Genomic DNA, 21,337 nt, shown 5'->3' with positions numbered 1-21,337 from the left:
ATACGAATAAAATATCTAATATTTTATCATGAAAATATTAAATAACATGGTGTAACCTGTAATATTTAAATATGCTTAGCCAATAATTTGAATAAATATGTCATATCAGTAAAATATGCTCTTATTGGCACAGTTATAATTAATTAAATCAATATATATTGATCACTAATACTATTACGTTATTGTAGAATCAGTTACAATAAATATTTGTGATACTTTTATTCCTGATTTGTATTAGATTAATCACTATTTAATTGATTATTGAAATTGTATTTACGCATTAGTATTATTTCTTACAATAACATAGAAACGCGTTGAAGTCACTATATTTCACTTAAATACATTGCTATATCATGCAAAAACTTGAATACACAATTTTTTCTTCCAACTTTTTATATATTTGAGATCCTATTTCCGAAATATCTCTTTCGATTTTTATTTAATTTTATATTCACAATTCAACATAATATTATTTGTGAGAAATTATATTTTTTAATATATTTTATGTATCTAATACGATGATATTTCAATGTACCAATGTAATATAATATACTTCAGATAATGATAATATGAACCAGGTACAGTTAGTTTTGAATATGGGTTGCATGAAAAATTTTAGCTTTCAAATTGACTTTGAGCAAATAACTTTAAAATAACAATTAAGATAGTAAATACATCAATCTAAGATGTATTAGTAATCAATGAAATGTGTACCAGTAGTCAATCAAATATTTACCTTACTTATAATTGATAGATTGACTTATGTAATACTGCTCAATAGATGTCTGATAAATTTATATGATTTGAATACTAATACAATAGTTAGTTTAATCATTATACAACTTATATTTCAGATCAAACAATTGCATTTAAAACTTAACATTATGTTTGTGTTTCATCGAACTGCATTTTAACAATTTGCCCTAAAATTTATAGCAACAAATGTTCAGTTTAAGGATTTTGTCAATTTTAGATGATAATTAATCTCATACAATTATTAAATGCTTTTTAAAAAAATAATGTAAAGTTTTTGGCACAATTACTTCACAATAATTCTAAGAATTCTTTTAACATTATAGTTTATTAGTTTTTTTATGTGTAACATCAACAACTTATGTGTCTATTATTTTGAAAATAAGAAATAGATTCTTTGTATTTTTTATTTATGTTATCATTATATAATATATTATATCATTTGACATATAAGACACTATTGAAAATAACAAGTACAGTATATTCAACAACCCTATTTAGAATGAATTATTATTTTATGATTGTAGAAAAAAACTGATTTATTGGAAAGGCTTAGACTAGAAAAAATAGAAATATATTTGAGGTTTACACATATATGACATTATGCATACAAGTACTAGATGTTTAGAACAAAATAACTATCTTCTCAAAAATTTTACTCGTTTAACTTGTATATACACATTCCTTTTTACATTCATATATATACATACATATATATATATACATACATATATATATATATATATATATATATATATACAAAGTCTAGTAATCAGGCATAACATCAATAAAAACACATGAATTTCTTTCAAAAATTTATTTTACATCCATACATTTCCTAGCCTTTATTCAGTGGAAACTAAAACTGAATGAGTGCTAGGATTATACTGAATGAAACGTATGGATGTAAAATTTTGAAAGAAATTCATGTGTTTTATTGATGTTATGCCCGATTTTTAGACTTTGTTAATGCATATGTCAACATCAAATTCCGAATCATACAACATATATATATATATATATATATATATATATATATATTTAAATATATTTAATGTTGTAAAATATATTTTTAGAATTGTTTATTCATGAGATGAAATATTACTTAAGTAATATTAATGTCATAACTATAACAATTTCACGTTAAACTGTGTTATCAATATGTTATTTCTATTACCTTTACAGACTAAATAAAAAAATCCTTCATATGAACTTGTTGATTCTAACAACCAGAAAATTCAATATTATCAAAAAAACTATGATAAATTGCATAAAGTTCTGTAATTTTATTAAATATAAAACTTTTATTAAAAATAAAAGTTTTCATAGCAGAGCTACTAAATCTGTTTGATTATTCATTATGTCATATAAGAAATAGCTGATGTTCTCAATTGTAAGTTGCCAGCAAACCATAGATAAATAAAATACAAATAAATCATTTATTATTTTTTCTCAAATTAATTCTAACGATTGATAATACATGACGAACACACCTGTTCAGAGACCCTCAGAAAAACATAACTTCTTCTTCAGGAGCTCCAGATGATTGCGACCGCGCGTTCTGAATTTTTCTGGTATCTTTGGATAAGTGTTTGTTCTACCATAAAGTTTATGAACATTTGTTAAAAACTATATAAATTTATAATGAAAACATTAACCAATAAATAAAAAATATTGTTTACCTTCCAGGTTTACTTCCTGCATTTTGAGTGCTAATTGGTGAATTGGCACCAGAATTATTTTCAGATGAAGGTGTGGCCTGCATCATAGCCGGGCTGCTTCCGGTTCTGGTATGAACACCCGTGGGAATCGCCTGCAATATATAAAAAATATGTTAAACAAATATATATATATATATATATATATAATATTATATATATATATGTATGATTGAATACAGCCCATGCGTCGAATGTAGAAATACTAACACGACATTGTTTTAGAGGAAGGGGATCAATCAGGGACGTAGTAGAAAATCAGATTACAGATATTAACTAAATTTTGAATAAAAAAAAAACAGGATTCGGATTCTTTTCAAATTCAAATTGTGTGATAAACGCAGTTCTTCTTGCTTTCTTTGAAAGCTATCAAAATTCGATTAACTTCTGTAAATCTGATTTTCTATTACGCCCCTAATTGATCCTCTTCCTCTAAAACATGTCGTGTTAGTCATACTTACCACTTGTCGGTCGTACGTCTCTCGTGTTCGTTGCGATTTATGCGTAGAATACATGCAGTGTTTTAAAATTCGTTATTACATTTACCCTTTTCAGTTCTTTTTCAAATTGTTTTTGTTTTCCTACAGTATTGGCATGTAATTGTTGTATTTGTGGTGATTGTAACATGTGTTTTTTCCTGGTCTGGTATGTATAATTTAATTTTTTTTAAATTAATTTTTCTAATTGTTTTATTTTTAATTCTAAAACTTTTCCTTATATTGTAAATTTCTTTTAGCTGAATGATGAAACATATATATTGTCACAAAACATATAAAAATTTTAATAAACATTTGTACATTCGATGCATTGGCTGTTTTATTCAATTCAATTTAAATAGAATCAGTATCAGATTTGGATATATATATATATATATATATATATATATATATATATATAAGTATATATACTAGCAAACCCGACGAATTCCGTTTCGCCACCAGATGGTTTCGTGAGAAAGATGAAGAAATTTTTGTTTGTTTTATATTTGAAAAGGAAAAATTTGATTTTATTGCACAACAGTAATGAATTTATTTCGATTACAAAAATGAAGTGTTTTTTTAGTTGAACTTCTCTAAGTAAATGAAACTGAATCCGCCAATTATCCGTTTCATTGAAGTACTCTTTGGTAAACCACATTTTTTGTTTTTTGGTCTGACGTTAACACAAAAAAAGCGGATGGTTTTCCAACTCGTGAACAGGGAACGTACAACTGCCTTGTGAAAAACAATGATCTCTAAATAATCTATTTGAAATTTATCCCGCAAACCTAAGCGATTGGCCTTATCATCGCGAACGCAAGCGAACTGGAAATTGCAATCGTTTGAAGTCAAACGGAAGACCAGTCGGAATCATTGTATTCACCAATCGCCAGCATTTTTGATTGAATGGTGAAATTCAGTGCGTGTACATCATTATTCTTTGCGGGCAAGATTGCTAGTTGACTTAACCAGCATAATTCTGATATTTCTCACTAATTCATTCTCGAACTTTATATTACGGTGCGTGAAGTTTCCGCAATTTGCATTAGGGCACGATGCCATGCACCACTAATTTTCTAGCTATAAACCTTGCGAGCCGAGACCTTCCAACGAATGCAAAAAATCGGTTCGTGCGTTCTGGAGTTATTTTTCAAGAAGGAAAACCCCGACTTATTTTTTATATATAGAAGATATATATATATATTATATATATACTAATATTTTCTATCAACGACGTTTCTAAAAGCAGAATGTCAATTTTTGTTATTCAATCTAAAGAAATTGTAACAATAACTTCAAAACGAAATATATCATTTAAAAGATATCATATGTGAATCAAATTCAACTTACGTCGACAATAGGCGAACCAGAACTTAGCCTATGATAGGCTACCCCTCCTCCAATTGATCTTCTGGACAGCGAACCGGTTCCATCGCTCGCGTGTCCACTAGAGTTGGCTAGTGTCTGACTTAGTTTCATAGGCAGCATTTGCTGGACGCTACTATTGGCGCATGTAACTACATGAGATGATGTTGATGATGCGCTGGACTTACTATTGGAAAGATGTGATAACTTAAGCGGTATTTGCTGTTTGATGGACTGCTGTTGTACTTTAGGTTGATTTGTTGCGCTGATTAATTGCAAAGGTAAACTGGCTTCATGGGGCCTGTGAATATAGGAAATATAATATGAAGATGGATATCTCACTTGGACGTTGATTAGACAAGCACTGGTTTAAATTTTAATTCTGCTATTTGCTTAATAATTTTGAATTTATAAATCTAATTTAATGAACAGTATTAACAATGCTATATATATATATATTATTTCAGACTTACTCCAACTGCAATATGAAAATTTAATTGGAATTTATTTATATATATATATATATATATATATATAATGGGTTGTACCGCCCTAGAACAGGTTTGTGAGCAGATTTAAACTCTAAATCGATTCATAAAAAAATAGTGTGAGACTTCCCATTTCTATTTCACAGTGCTCGATATTGGTTACATATATATATATATATATATATATATATATATATATATATATATATATATACATATATATGTGTATGTCTAATTTGAGTTTAAAATTCGGGCGTAACATCAATAAAAATAGTATGAGAGTTTTTTAAAAAGTTTATTTAAATTTCATACGTTTCGGCTAGCATCATAGCCATCATTCAGTGATAATCAAATTAACTATAAAAATTAAAACTAAATAAATAATATGTAAGAATTTTCATAGAAAAACAATAATAATAATAATAATAATAATAATAAAACACTTTCAATTTTGTATCCTAATATATTATATGAAACCATTATTAATCCATGGTATGAGAAGGTGAACATTGATAAAATATATATTTTTTAACATTACAAAAACACTTTAATAACCATGATAACTCAACAAGTTGTCAAAACTATGTATTTACTCTTCGGAGTTTAAGATAGAAATGTCACATTTTTCTTCAAGCAGTTTTTAGCATGTGTTCAAATTTTACGGGAAATTTAAAGAGCGATGAGATCTTGTCATTTTTTAAGAAATTTTGACACACTATTAAGAAACCATGTGTTTGTTTCGTTCAGGGCCATATTGTCGAAGCGTTTGTTTATGACCGTATTGTCGTATGCAATTGCAAAAACAATCCCTCAGCAAATCTTCTTTTAATTACGTTCTCTTCAAAATGTAAAAATTTAGGGTTGAAAAAATCTATATTATGGTTTAAAATTTTATTATGCTCAGTTAACATCGTCTTAATTGCTTTGGATTTTTTAGTTATTTTTATGTTGACGAAGGCGTTTACTCAGGTTTTGACTAGTTTCTCCGATATAAAAGAGTTTGCAATTAGTGATAGCATATGATATATTAGGATACAAAATTGTAAGTGTTTTATTATTATTATTATCATTTTCTATGAAATTTCTTACATATTATTCATTTAGTTTTAATTTTCATAGTTAATTTGATTACGACTGAATAAAATGGCTGAATATGGCTTTAAATAAACTTTTAAAAAAAAACTCTCATACTATTTTTATTGATGTTACGCCCGAATTTTAAACCTAAATTAAACAAATATCAACATCAAATTCAAGACTATTCAATATATATATATATATATATATATATATATATATTATATATATAATGTATATATACGTATATCATACTTATAGGTTATTGTATGTATGTAATGTATACTATTATCATGTATGATGGTAGAATAAAAGTAACAACTGTGTAAATTTTTTTGATGAAAGTATCAGTCTTACTTTTCCACTTCCACTTTGTCCACTTTTATTTTTCCACTTTGACCACTTTCTGGTGATTCTACTTGTTTATTAACATCATCAATCGGCATTGAAATTTTTTGAACAAACAGATATTCCCTGAGTTAAGGGAGGTGTCACGGCTGGAATTGCCACTGATGCTTATTAAAAGACCCTGATTAGACAATACTTCCATTTTGCGGTATAGTTGTTCACGTTGCTGTCGCACATCTTCTTGTTCAGCTTTGACATGTTCCTGAATTGATAGAATAAATTTATTTCCTTTTATCCATTATAATAAAATACAAAAAAAAAAAAATTAAGACGCGATTGTACCTGCAATGCTAATATTTCCTGTTTCGTTTGTTTGAGTTCAGCTTCCTGCATTATTCGCTCTCTATTCCACGCCTCTTTTTCTACTGTCAACTTATCCTGTAAATTTCTGAGTTCCTCTAATTGGTCATTATGCTTATATTTAGCGTTGCCCGGTTGGGCACCAGTGCCCTGATATGCGGAAATTTGGGCTTGCAAACTAAAAGTAATATTTTTGTAGTTTATTTAGTATAATCATTTATACTGTAGTACATCAGAAGATAAAATTTTCTTCACCTATTAATGCTTGTCATTTGTTGTGATATTATACATAGCAACATATAAACATAGTGAGATAGCTGAACTGCAGCTTTCTGTTGTTCCCTTCCTAATGATAATAAAGCAGGAGAATCATTTGGATTAATATCTTTCACAGAAAAAGTAGAATTTTGATCTGATGTTTCTTGAGAATTATTCACAATATTGTCATGATTTTCAAGAACTCCAATAGGAACAGTTGACAAAACGGCGCTTTTCCACGGAAGACGATCCTTTAGTAAAATTCAATACATCAATAAATTTGTATTATTCAGCACTTTTACATCAATTAATTAATTGCAAATACAACACAGTCAAAACATTCAATACTCACTAAAGGTAGCTTGTGAGATATGCGCCCATCAACGTTCTCAGAGCTATTTTCTTTTTGTGGAAATTTTTTAATCAATCCTAAAATAAATAACGGACAAGTGAATTAACGCCATTTATGAAATACTATCCTTACAAATATTAAAATAATATTATTTGATGTATGTATATAATAATGCAATATGTAACAAAATCCACATGTTTTGCATTCATACTGACTTTTCGTACCTCTGAGATTTGGATTGTCAAATCCACCAAATGTTTCTGCACGCTTCGGAAGTGTCGGCGACTCATAAGCATTACTTTGCCTTTCACCAGCCGAAGACACTGACCTGGACAAGCTGCTGCCAGCAGCATACAATGAATTGGCAAGTAAACTAACTTCTTGTACAGCACCAAGTACTTCTCGCCAGATGAGACCTACATTTGGATAAATGCGTTAGTATTGATTTAACTTATTATATTTACCTCATCAATAGAGATCATTATTTTACAAGGTATTAACCTCGAATGAAAAAGTTTCTGTGGACTTATATTTATATTAATTTTTTTATGTAATTTTTGGATTCAGTAATGACGAATCTGACTTAATAAATATTATGGTATCAAATTTCAGTTTGGTAACTTTGCTTACCAGTATCTGCTGCATCTGTTACAAGCTGTCTGTATTGTGGTGGATCGGGTACACCTTGTAATCCAGCTGCTGCTAGAAGTTTTAATTGCAATCCCATCTTCTCTTCAAGCAATAAGGCATGTTCAACATCTTTTTGTCTCAGAGCCCCTATTTTCAAATATTCTTTTATAAATTTATATATATATATATACATATATACATATATATATGTATACGAGGTCTGTTCAAAAAGTACCCGGAATTTTCGTTTTTTCAAAAAAATATTTATTTATTCGTCTACATTAATGTGGTCCCCTTCAAAGTAGTCCCCCCCAGATATAATACACTTATGCCAGCGTTTTTTCCAATTTTCGAAGCACCCTTGATATTCACTTTTTGATATGTCCTTGAGCACTCTCAGCGATTCGGCCTTTATTTCTTCAATCGAGGAAAACCGCCGTCCTTTCATGGGTCTCTTCAACTTTGGGAATAGGAAAAGTCACACGGAGCCATATCTGGTGAATATGGAGGTTGGGGCATGACTACGGTATTGTTTTTGGCCAAAAAAAATTACGAACAAGCAACGACGAGTGAGCAGGTGCGTTATCGTGGTGCAACAGCCATGAATGTTTTTCCGTAAATCGGAGCGTTTTTTCGGATTGCTTCACGCAAACGTCGCATCACTTCAAGGTAATACTCCTTATTAACCGTACGACCTTGTGGTAAGAACTCTTGATGCACTATGCCGCTATAATCAAAGAAACAGTAAGCAAAACCTTGACATTCGATCGAATTGACGTGCTTTTTTCGGTCTTGGCTCATCTGGGCTCTCCATTGGGGACGATTGGGCTTTGGTTTCGACATCATAACCGTACACCCATGTTTCATCACCAGTTATGACCCTTCAAGCAAACTTGGATCGTTGTTGACGTCATTAACAGCTCTTGAGCGATGTTCATGCGATTGCTTTTTTGGTCAAAATTTAGCAGTTTTGGAATGAATTTTGCTGCCACTCGTTTCATGCCCAAAACATTTGAAAAAATGTTATGACATGAGCCAATTGATATGCCAACTTCATCAGCAACTTCTCTAATTGTGATTCGGCGATCATTCATAACCATTTTTTCCACTTCTTTCACATTTCATCGTTTGTTGACGTGCTGGGTCGACCGGAGCGTTCGTCATCTTCAACGTCTTCGCGGCCATCTTGGAAACGCTTATACCACTCGTAAACACTTGTTTTTTTCATAGCAGACTCACCATAGGCTTTTTGTAACATTTCACACACTTTGTTACACTTTATTTCATTTTTTACGCAAAATTTAATACAAATTCTTTGACTTTTCAATTCTTCCATTGTAAAAATCTCCGAGCTCAGAAAAACACGTCGAACCTTAGCGACTACCACAGACAAAGTAAACAGTGAATATAGCTGAAAATTTCATCATACTTTAGGGGCATGTATACCAACACAATAAAAAAAAAATTTTTGACAATCAGACACTACAGACCCGCGAAATTTAAAAATTCCGGGTACTTTTTGAACACACCTCGTATATGTTCTTCTCATTGTAAAATGAAAGCTTTAACATAACGTTTTTTTAGAAATACTTCAAAAACCAAGTTCAAATTGATTTAAGTTACCTTCAATTGCAGATGGTCCAGCTTAGAACACAAAATATTAATTATATGTTATGTCTTAAAATATTGACAAATGATAATAAATTATGTCAAAAATAATTATGAATAATAAATAAATGAATGGAATTATGTATTTAATTATTAATTAAATAATGCATATACTTACAGACAATATTACGAAGCTGTGTTTGCTTCGCTTCAAGTAACCTTTGTTGCTCTTCAGCACTCAAAGTAAATCCTTCCTCTTCTGGTTGAGGACATTCTTGAACAGCATTTCTAGATTAAAAATATCATGAAAATTCCAAAAATATACAATTATTTGAACAGAGTGTAAAAGATCTATTTACCTTATGGCTTGTATCCAGGCAGTCTTATCTTTTGGCTGATGTACCTTCAACTCAAACATTTCGGGGTCCAAAGGGTTTGAAGAAATTAAATAAATTCCTCTAGTATCCTGACCTGCTTTTTCTCTAACCAATAACTTTTGTAAAGACACAACCCCAGCCTTAAGTAAAAAAAAAATACATTAAAACAATTACTTAACATTCAAAGAATTATTTTGAGATGATACTCTCATAAAACTCACCTTATTATCTGGCGTGAAGAAGTTATACTTATGAGAACTTTCTTGTAAGAAAAATAAGCAATCACTGAGTACTATCACCATTACTAGTTGCATTTTGCCTCGTCCTTGCATAAGCATGGCGAGACCTTCGAAACGCAAAAGTTCGATTTGCCGCAAGAATATCACTCTTCTTAAATTTGATGCCACGATGGACAGTGTACGATTTCGCATCTATCCTATTGTAAATTTCTAACTTACGATCTTCTTTTTCCTTTAAAGCTACCCGAGCGTCCACTTCCGTTAAGATTTCCTTCAAAATACATGAAAACGATTTTAAAAAAATGAGGTGACGCATCTACACAATAAAAATCTAAAACATGGTTTTGTTTATTACCTTTGTTTTTGTTTATTTGCTTAATAAGCTAAGCAATACATTACAGATAAAGAGCCCTCACACAAAATTTCACTATTATTATTAACAAAATAAAAATAATATTTATAATAATAAAAATAATCACCTTTACAAGAGCCAAAGCATTTCTTAGTTTTTCCTGTTCTTGCGGATTATCTCTTGAACTTTTAATTAAAGGTTCAATTAGCAATGGATATTTGGTTAATCGTTGAGTGACAAAAAGTATGCACTCAGGAACACCTGAAATGGTTAAAAAAATAATAATAATATATTTTAAAAGCAATTTTATAACTTTCAATAACAACTCGGATTAAATTTATTTTCGTTTAATCTGAGCAGACTATGAAAATTTGAGATCCTTATGGTAAAGTCCGTTACTTTATAATTAAGTATTTTTGGAAAGTTCTAAAATCATTAAATTATGATTAATATAAATTTGGCTTTTATAACTTTGTCAGAAAATTAGAAATCAAGAGTCACGCAATTTACATTTTTTCAACACCATTGCTCTTGTATATCAGAAACTGATAATTATAAATGTTTAAATTCAAGATTTTATTAGTTACCTTTCTTTTTCAATTGCGGTGTTATTTGACAATGCCTTATGAATTCCACAAATCTTGGATCAGCGGACATATAATACTTATACGTTTCTAAAGCATCTCTATGTCGGGAACAGAATTCACCTGTAATAAATATTTAATATGAAATGCGGCTGCACATATACTTTCGGCCGATTAAAAAAAGTCATTAATTCAAACTTCCAAAATATTATGCAGAACTCTTTATTTCATTTACCGTAAGCGTCCTTTAGTCTTTGGGCTTGTAGTCCAGAAAACATATCTAATAAAATGTCAGCCAATGAATCTACGACAGGTCCTTCCTGTTGTTTAGTGCGTAATCTACGCATAAAACTACAACAAGAAATCACGATAATATTATATACATTTATATAGTTAATTATAAATAAGTTCAAATTTAAATTACCCTAGATGCAAATCAGTTAGATCCTGTAACCTCGGAAACATTCGATCTAGATTTGCCCCTAGCTGAAAATGCTTTTGAAGACCTTCAACAAAGACCTAAACAAATGAAGCAATATTTCAAAAATGTATGTTCAAAATGGTTACATTACAATTTGTGCATTCTACAAAATCAAACCTTTTGCATTACTGTTAACGTCAAACAATGATGCTTTTCGGTAAGTATAAATTCATATATGTGTTCTTGACGTTTTATTTGTTTATCTTTCAATTGTTTCAACAATTCGCGGGCTGTAGTAGGAGTCCAAGAATCGGGTTCATCAGCGCATAGGGCCAGCAAAGGGTCAGAACAAAGTTCTCGAGCACCTATTGGAGCTTCTTCCAAAAATTCAAATCGCACAAGTGGCGCATCATCCGAAAAACTGCCGAATAAATAAAAAATCAATTTAGTAAATTATTTGAAAAACTTTTTATTCAATCAATAGCACCGAAGAAGAAATTTATAATATTTTAATATAAGCAAAAATATCAGTAAAAGAGTTGTATAGTTCGAATTATGAAATGATTCATTTAGTTGATATTCACAACTGAATAAAAACTCAAAATCCATTTTTTAATTAATTACTTCAAGTAAATAACGTTCAAACTTACTTTACTCCATCATGGCTAGCGTGTGAAGTGATATCGACCCCATCATGCCCGCTGCAAAACATTCAAATAATTAAAGAAAAGCTAAATATGAACAAGTTCCAGGTTGCAAGACAATTGCGCATTTGTGCGTTTTATACATGCTAACAAATCAATTTTAACAAGTAACACAATGATGAACCTGAAAATTATATATATATATATATATATATATAGATATACAGCAAAAATACAATAGTAATACTATAAAAAACATAATTATAGTAATATAGTCCAAAGATTGTAGATCTAATAGATGCTAAAGACTTCATTACCTGAGATAGTGAAAAACAGTATCATGTAGTTCTGTGTAAGATGAGATACAACATTAACAATTAAAAATAGTTATACTTGTCACGAAACACTTCGTTTAATTATTGCAATAAATCGCATGAAACCAAATCATTATAAATAGATTTAACAATTGATAGATTTCTAAATGTTAATAATAACATATATGGAAGATAAAGTAAATCATCCAATTAGATTAATAGCTCAAAATAGAAAAAATACTGAATTAAGTTAACAGAAAAAATGTCATTTCGGCGAAGCTAACTTCTAAATGATTAATATTTATTTACTTATGTACTAATCAATATAAAATTAACATTAACATACTAACATTAGAAACAAGCCTATGAAAAATGTGTTCTTGACAGAGACAGAAGATACATAGTTGTCAACCAATTAATATAGAAACATAAATCGTTCCCCGAAACAATAAGCAGAAATGATATTCCAAATTTACATAGAAACTTTAGATAGTACATTAACTTTAGTTATACATTAAGGAAGTCAAGAAACCTTAACGGATGATTTATACTTGCATTAGGATAAAGTGGGGCTAGATGCCTCATTAGAATATTGCCAAAATTGTTTGCTAATATCTATATTTTGATCGATCGTTCAATATTAAGATTTTAGTAATAAGAATCGTTATTTAGGCAACTGTTTGATTGTTCAAAAAGCTGTCTGATTTAATCTCAACATATTCGAAGACAAAACTGTAAAGTTGAGCCTGAGCCCATTATTATCAAGCTGTTATTACTAAACGTCCAATACCAAATAAATAATATCAGATTCTTCAAAGCTGAAACGATTGATATTTAACCAATATGAATCTGAGAGCGCAAGTGTGTCTGCATTTCAATTTAAAATACTATTTAGAAGGTAATTACTTCTTGCCCAATGTGGCTACTTATATCAAAATACAAGTATGTTTTATGTTTCGTGTATATTTTATATGCTAATAAAATACACATTTTTTCGATAGTAACTAATCGATAGTATATTTAGATTTTGAATACATTAATAGATGTTATGCGTTAAAATACTAGAAAATATTTTTTTAAGTGAGGCATATAACCCACCTCTCCCATTTTAATGTAAAATGAAATATCTAAATTCAATAACTTATAGAACTAAATCTCAAATGTATAAAAAGATTGATTGGAGCAAAAATTATTATTAATTGTTATTAATTATTATTAATCATGGAACGAAAAGTTGTTAATTACAAAATAAAATAAAAGATCATAAAAAATACTGAAAAAACAAGGGACAACTGAAATTATATGTATATATACGATTATAATAAATCACAACATTAGTATAAATATGCAGGATTCTGAAGAGAGAAAGATAAAATGTACACTTCAACTCATAAAAACGACCTATTCTATTCGATTCAAACATTCAAATGCAAAGAAGAAGAAAGAATGTTGAAAAATTTATTTTTGTTAGGGACTTACTTAACACCCAATTTTGTGGCAACCCTACGCCATGGCGAATAACATCCAGTCACCTTCTTACTGTGAGGTTTCAGAAAAGTATGATGGATAAACACAAAGATTTTTAATGTGCTGACCAGGAATTTAAATATAAATGCAATTGTGTAAAAATAAATTGTTTTACATAACTGATTACTTATTTATGCAGGAAGAAAAAAAATAATTTTTGGGTAGTCACATAAATCTCAACAATACTATATATTACCATATATACAAAGCTACCAATAATTACTTTTACATAAAGCCCAAGATCTTAAATTTGACATTATTATTTTAAATTGATTTATGTTTATTGGGAAATTGTGAAGTATCCTGGCAAAACGTGTTTCGGATACTAATCTCTGATGAAAATTAATATTTATTACGAGATTATTTTCTCATAATTTTGTAATTAATGTATGAAAAAACCCATATATTTCGTGGAAAAATGTATCAATAAATAAATTCAATAAATTTAAAGATTAGTACAATTTCTGGTTTTCAACTTTCTGCTTCTCAAAAATGTATTTTCTATCTCCAAAAATCAAAACTATATGAAAGTAATCTAATGATAAAACCAATTAAATGTCTCTCTCTAGATATTCAAGTGATTTTATGTACATGCACTTAATAATTCTTAAACTTATAACAAAATTGCAAAAGATAATTTAATAATTGTCTTCTTAAATTTAATAAAAAGATTAAACAAAGCATAAATCTTTTTAAGATGCACAATTAAAGCTACATAAGCTATGTGGACCAAAAGCAGTAATAAGTTGTATTTTTACCCAAAATAATACTAGTAAATATAAAATAATCTGAATTTTATTATTAGTACGAGTTTATGCAAGATTCTAATAAACCAAATGTATTAGAACGACTTAAAAATGTGGTAATAGCATTATGCAACTAATTATAATTAATTAAAGAATATGTAAAAATTTGATTCAAATATTAATATATATGTCTTTTATTCAATCATAAGGAATAAATTGTTATGCCAATGTAAAAACATCACGGACGCCATGCATGTTAAATAAAAAAAAAATTATTACCTATTTGGTGGAGCTTGCGTGAAAGATCCGCGCTTTCCCGAGCTTTGTCTGCGAGCTTGAATAGATGCGCCGATTGTGGAAGATTTGAGAGAAAGCTATAAATAATGCAATTATAAGTTGAAGTTATTTATAGATGATTAATATATTCTGTGAGTATTGCTTTATTTTTATTTTTATGTTATAACTTCCAGAAGAAATGTTTAAGGGGGTATTCTAGTGTAGAGCGATGAATTTTAGGTCATTTTTAAAGTGTCATAAAAGAAAGCAATGAATATTTTTACTGTCCATTTTTTACCACTTGTTTATTAATATTATTAAAATACAAAACGAAAACTAAAAAATAAAAAAGTTGAAAATTGTGAAAACCGGCAGCTGATAAATTGGGTAGTCTCAAAAAATTAGCACCTCAGTCTTGACATGATTTCAGCCCTCCTAGCCATCGGAAATGCAAAAAATAAATAGATTATTAATCTACAATGATGTGGCAATCGCCTGAACTAGCAATGAGTAAAAATTTTTTTTAAAAAAAAATTGGCGACTGTTTGAAAAAAAGTGCTTTTTTACTGTTTTTTTTTTTTTGAGTTTCTCGAATTTTTTAAAAATAGTAAAAATTGGAATTTGGGGATAATCCTAGTTCAGGCTATAGATAGGTCTATAAACAAGACTCTCTGAATATTTCAAGTCGGTCGATTAAAACTAGAGAAATCGTGTCAACAGTACTGAAAAAGCCTGTTCTGAGAAAAAACGCATTTAAAGTTTTGCGTGAAGCCAAACCAGTATGAAGACCGAGTCAGTAAAATGCCTATATCTCTGAAAATAATTCAAATTTTCAAAAACCTTCTCGTATCCATATTCTTAGATAATTAAACTTTGAAAATATGAAACAAAAAATAAAACGATTTTTTTTAATTTCTACACAAGAGTACCCTCTTAAATTTTGGCGAGAGAATCGGATTTGCTAATTTTATATTTTCTGCAGCAACTCTAAATCACTCATAAATTAATATATTGATTTCCTATTAATTAAGTCAATCATTTACAACTTAAGGCAAAATGCCACTTATTTTATTTTCTCACAATACCTTAGACATTTTGCCTTTGCAATCGGAAAGATGATCCTTGCATGAACTGTAATGCACAGTTATTCCGCAATCTGAAATATAACAATAAAATATAAACTCTTAAATTATGATTCTATCTAATAATTATATGAAAATATAAGATTTTTTCTAAGAAATTATGGTACTAAATTAAAAATAGATATTCATCTTCAATTAAAAATGTTTGCTGTTATTCAATGATTTGGCGTCCGGGTATGATGAAATCCTGTTAGAAAATAAACCTCAAAAAACGTTATATACAAAAATATTTGACGTTGTGAATGTTTGATGACTGTTTGGAGAAATTTAATGTTAAGTTTATAACATAACATTATTAACTTGGAGGTTAGATGTTAACTTACTTTCACACGTGACTTGCGGCTTGGTGCCAAGTTGCTTCGAGCACCAATCACAACAACCTTGAGTGATAGTAGAACCCCAAACATGATGTACACGTTCCAATACACGTTGCTCTTTTTCTTTATCCTTGTCTTTTTTCTTCCTAAAGAATAAACTACCACGTTTGCGGCGTTTCTCCGAATGCTGGTCATACGATCTGCAAAAAGTAGAAATAATTTTCCAACTTAAGAACTGAATCAAAATCAAGCGCATAAATAATTGTAGATAAATATGTGAATATTTTACTGTGCAAGCAATCGGTGCAGGTCAGCAGCCGCAGGTTGTGTATGCCTCCTACTATCTTGTACTGAATCTTCTTCAGTTTCACTTTCCGTACCAGTACGCCCCCTAAAATAAATTTACACATATACATAAAATATATCATTGGCATATACATAAAATACATGATTAGCTGTAATGATACTTTTAGTATAAATATAAGAAATAGTAGATTTACGTTGACATTGTTCCTGAGGAAACTGGAAGCATTTGCGTTTCAACATTATTTTCAGTCCAAGGTGCAATGCTGGGTGTAGAAACTGATTTTTGTAAAGGTAGACGTACTGGAGCTAGCCTTGATTGCGCTTCTCGTAATACTATTATTTTATTAAAATCACTCTAAAAGTAAATATAACATAAACATTACATACAATATAATCTTCTGTAATATGAATTTTTTTTAAAAAAAATCATATTTAAACCTGTAGATCAGCCTCGTTCAAAGAATGTGTTGAAATACCGCCAGCGGAACGTGGATCTCGACTTCTATGATGCGCAATTGCTCTTACATTTGATGCAGGTCCCGTTTGTGTATCAGTCATAGAAGAATCAGGCTCAGAGTCCAAACTACTTAAACTTATGCTGGAAATATAATACATATACTTTACATTAAATAATTAACTTTTATTCCAGACAGTTTGTGACAAATTTTAGATACATGTAATAGATATTCAAATATTTGTATTTTCTTGTATATTTCAATTTAAATGATAAGAAATACGAATAAAATCTTAAATAACATCTAGCATTAATGTTTTGATTTTTCTATGTAACATAAAATATAATTAGAATCTTTTAAAATCTAATATGCTTACATCTAAATTTAAGCTGAATATACAACGCACATGCTTAACCAGCTTTTCAAGTTTATTGGAGACAAATTCATAATAAAATAAATATTTCAAATTAAAATTTTAAATTTAAATGTATATTTCGAAATTTGTCGAAATATAATGTCATCAAGGATCCTTTAAAACAAAGATAATAATTGTAGTTTGATAAATATCTCGTATAAAAATCATAGTAATAAAGGATTAATATTAACATCTAAAATCATAGAAAAACACAAACAATATTGTTAATTATATACGCATATATTATAATATACCGTCATAATGTATGTGGCATATATTGAAAAAGCTAAGAAATAAGTAAAGAAATAATTTCGACTCTGGAAAAGTCGTATAATAATAATATAGTACTTCTGCCGTATACAACTCAATGCTTTAAAATGCTTATCTCTAAATATTACTACCAATAAGTGTTGAATATAATGAGTGTTTTTATATAAAACGAACCTGCGATGTGTTTTGGCTTTATCGACCCTAAGGTCTTCTAGAGCAGTCCATGATGAGCGTCGTTCTTGTCCAGGTGGTCCGCCAGTGCCCAAGGTAGACCAGTGCTTCCCCAGAAACCAGCGCCTGCGCTACCAGTGCAAGTTGCACCAGTACAATTAACTAAATCCGGTAATGAAGGGCAAGAGGCGCTCAAGCGAGCTGACAATTCCAAACTCTGTCATAATAAATATAGAATAAAGACAATTAAAAATTAAATTATGCTAAACTCAATAATAAATAAATTCACTCAAACATTCATTCAAGACAGATTATATTTGGAAACTTCGAACTCTTCATTGGAATTGTTTCAATAGGATATCCTAGTACCTTCATTTTTGATAAATGACCTTCAGCAAACAAGTACATAAGACATTTGCTGTACCCTTTGCTCTCGGATGCTTTACCCTTTGCTCATAAGATATTTGCTGTACCCTTTCCACTCGGATGACAGCGTTCCGATGGCAAAATTCATATAAATCTCGGAATTTGCGAGTGGAAAGGGTTAAATCACTAGCACAAATGATGCATTTATCTAATTTAGCGCAAATGTTTTGTCAAAATAATATGGTAACAATATTTCCTTTATGATTTTTTTTAGAAATAAAACAAGTAAAAAGCAATCGATAAAATTAACACATTTTGTTCAACAAATATCATAATAATTTCAAATGCACAATTAAACTTGCATGAAAATTGACTTAAAAAGTTTAATAAATATAAGCTTCTGAAGTATTATACAATATTTGAATACTTTCAACTTTCCTATTAATATATAATTGAGTTTATATAATTTAGTTTTAAAAATAATAATAGTGGCTAATATAATATAACAAATACTAACTCTGATAGTATTAATAACAATTCTGAAAAATAAGAAATACCCAATGTTAAACCGTTTCAAAACAAATTTTCTCGAGCACTATAATTGCAATTGCATTATGTATACTTTGTCAATGCAAGCAATTTACAAGAATATTACAAATAAAAATAAAGCTTTATATTTACTCAACAGAAAGAACAACATAGCTTACTTATTAAATATAAAAATTTACTCACAGGAGGACTTTGTAAAACAGTTTGATTTTGTGAGATTTTCATCTGTTTGACGGCCGCATTTATTGTCTGCAAGTCTATAAGCGCCTCTTCTGAAATTTTAAAATACAATGAATTAAGCCAATATACACGTGCAAATAGGTTTAAGGGGCACAACTAGTGTAAAATTTTCAAAAAATCGAATTTTCAATTTTTCCATATTTCGATAGGTTATACCTTTAAAAGTAACATACCAAAATTTTAAATCGATATCTTAAATAGTTTTTGTGTCACAGCCATTTAAAGAGTATATATATATAGTATATAGTATAACGATCATTTTATCTTTAAACGCGTTTTTCTCGAAATAGCATTTTCCGAATTTGCTGCAGCGATTACTCAAAAACAAATGATCCGATCACTACCAAATTTTTTTTACATATTCTATATATGGTTCTCTGTAAAATGAACTATCGATTTTTTGATCGGGTCAGACTTTTTTTTAAAAAACGCCGTCATTTTGGAATTTTCTTTTTTTTTCTTTATCGTCGTTCATTTACAGACAATATTATCTATTTTAACAAGAATTTTATTTTTTAAATTTTATCCACGTCGGAATCACTGCAGCAGTGAAGGGCCTTTTTGTGTTGCGCCGTTGGAGATCGACGATAACTTGAAAAATATTTAATTTTTTTCTTCAAAAATTTTACTGTGTATTCTTAAAACATGTATAAATATATTCCTGAAATTTTGAAATGATTGATAAAGTAGTTTTTTTAATATAAATTCCAAAAATCACATTTTTTTAGGCGGTTACACTAGTTGTGCCCCTTTATGATAGAATCCCAATACACAAATTTTATTGAAAACTTACTAATGCTATTAAAGATATCAATGATTTCAATTGGTATTATTATTTGGCTCTGCAAGTATAATCAAATATTGATAGATATATCGTTCAATCATTTCATTTAAATATCTGCTCTCAAAGCTCATGGTCTCTCTCGAGTAATTTTATAGTAAATCTCAATAAACTAAATTTTACAATTAGTACATAACTTTAAAGTGGTTTATGCATAGATATACCCTGTTATTTTTCAGCAGATATTTTTAAAGTTTCACTTAATATTGACTATTGCGTACAGAAGTTCTGATAACTGAATCAAAAGTACAAATATCAATATTAATTACCTAATACCGGATACTGTTTGCCACTCGGAGAATGTGGTGTGACGCTGATGGTCGGCACCAAGGGGCTGCTGTGAGCGGCCGGGAACCGCACCAGAAGCGTTCCCGCCGCCATGCCTCCAGTTCCCACTCCGCACCAGATACCGATAAGTAATCCATCACCAGATCTTCGTCACTGTCGTCTGCGAACTCATCTAATATATAAAAAAATATATTGTCTATAAAGTTCATACAAATATTTGACATGAATATATAAGTACCTACTTACATATTAAAATGTACATAGTTAATCTATGTATTATAAGATTGAAAAAACACCCTCAAAATTATATGTAGCACCCTTTTAAATTTTCTAAATAAACGAATCTTGGCATAAAACTAGCGGCGTATGACATCGTTTCGAAAATTTTTTCGAAAATTAAATAAAAAATGATATTTTCTCTCCTCATCATTACGAATTGATTGTTTTTTGATCATTCAAATCTGATTCTCCGTTCTCTTAAAACCCGATTTTTATTTCTGCACTCCTGCTCGTATCTCCGAAACGGCTGGACCTGCCTTTGACGTGGCCCGAATGATTTGATCCGTGCGCCCGAAACGTGGACGAAAAATTGTATCCATACATACAAACACACTCACCACACGCACATCCATTTTTTCTAAGGTATGCCAAAATGTTCAGAAACCTTGAAAACGTTAAGAAATGTAAAAATTTTCAATTTCAATTTTTGGACGTTTACAATAACCTACCCTACGTTAAGTTAATAATTACCTCAAATAAAGCTATAAGCCATGTAGAACCTAATTCATGAATATAAAAAATATAGAAGTCAAAAAGTTCATTATTAGACTATGGCTTAATAAAATATAAACTTACTTGAAAACTACAAGTCAATAAAGTTGCGTCATTTAATGTATTTCTTGTATTAGATGTATTAGATATACAATCCACAATTTTACCATTAAATAACAAAACAAACGAGTATAAAATACAATAAAGGAATGCTAAAATAATTTAATGTTGTGTCTTGATGAATGCTAGACGTTGTTTTGTTAATTATTGAGCTCATCTTTCGATAATTT

General features: G+C 29.4%; 1 protein-coding gene across 1 annotated transcript; it reads right to left on the bottom strand.

Moving 5' to 3' along the window:
* Positions 1–2,250: 2,250 nt before the first annotated feature.
* On the bottom strand, positions 2,251–20,369 carry LOC113367757 (rho guanine nucleotide exchange factor 18-like). The gene is given in 30 exon segments (XM_026609340.1): positions 2,251–2,350; positions 2,436–2,566; positions 4,472–4,616; positions 6,238–6,295; positions 6,376–6,490; positions 6,571–6,766; positions 6,844–7,097; positions 7,199–7,275; positions 7,423–7,614; positions 7,829–7,975; positions 9,615–9,724; positions 9,796–9,953; positions 10,035–10,175; positions 10,177–10,323; positions 10,532–10,665; positions 10,992–11,111; positions 11,224–11,339; positions 11,413–11,507; positions 11,587–11,830; positions 12,060–12,110; positions 14,920–15,014; positions 16,002–16,072; positions 16,382–16,575; positions 16,665–16,766; positions 16,876–17,036; positions 17,120–17,279; positions 17,996–18,093; positions 18,096–18,209; positions 19,091–19,179; positions 20,258–20,369. Coding segments are annotated over 30 exon segments (3,927 nt in total).
* Between the last annotated feature and the right edge of the window lie 968 nt (positions 20,370–21,337).

The sequence above is a fragment of the Ctenocephalides felis genome, unplaced genomic scaffold (assembly GCF_003426905.1).
Source record: "Ctenocephalides felis isolate EL2017-DRISC unplaced genomic scaffold, ASM342690v1 CF-g0.4_SCAFFOLD_00730, whole genome shotgun sequence".
In the NCBI taxonomy this organism is placed as follows: Eukaryota; Metazoa; Arthropoda; class Insecta; order Siphonaptera; family Pulicidae; genus Ctenocephalides; species Ctenocephalides felis.
This window is presented reverse-complemented; position numbering and strand designations above follow the sequence as displayed.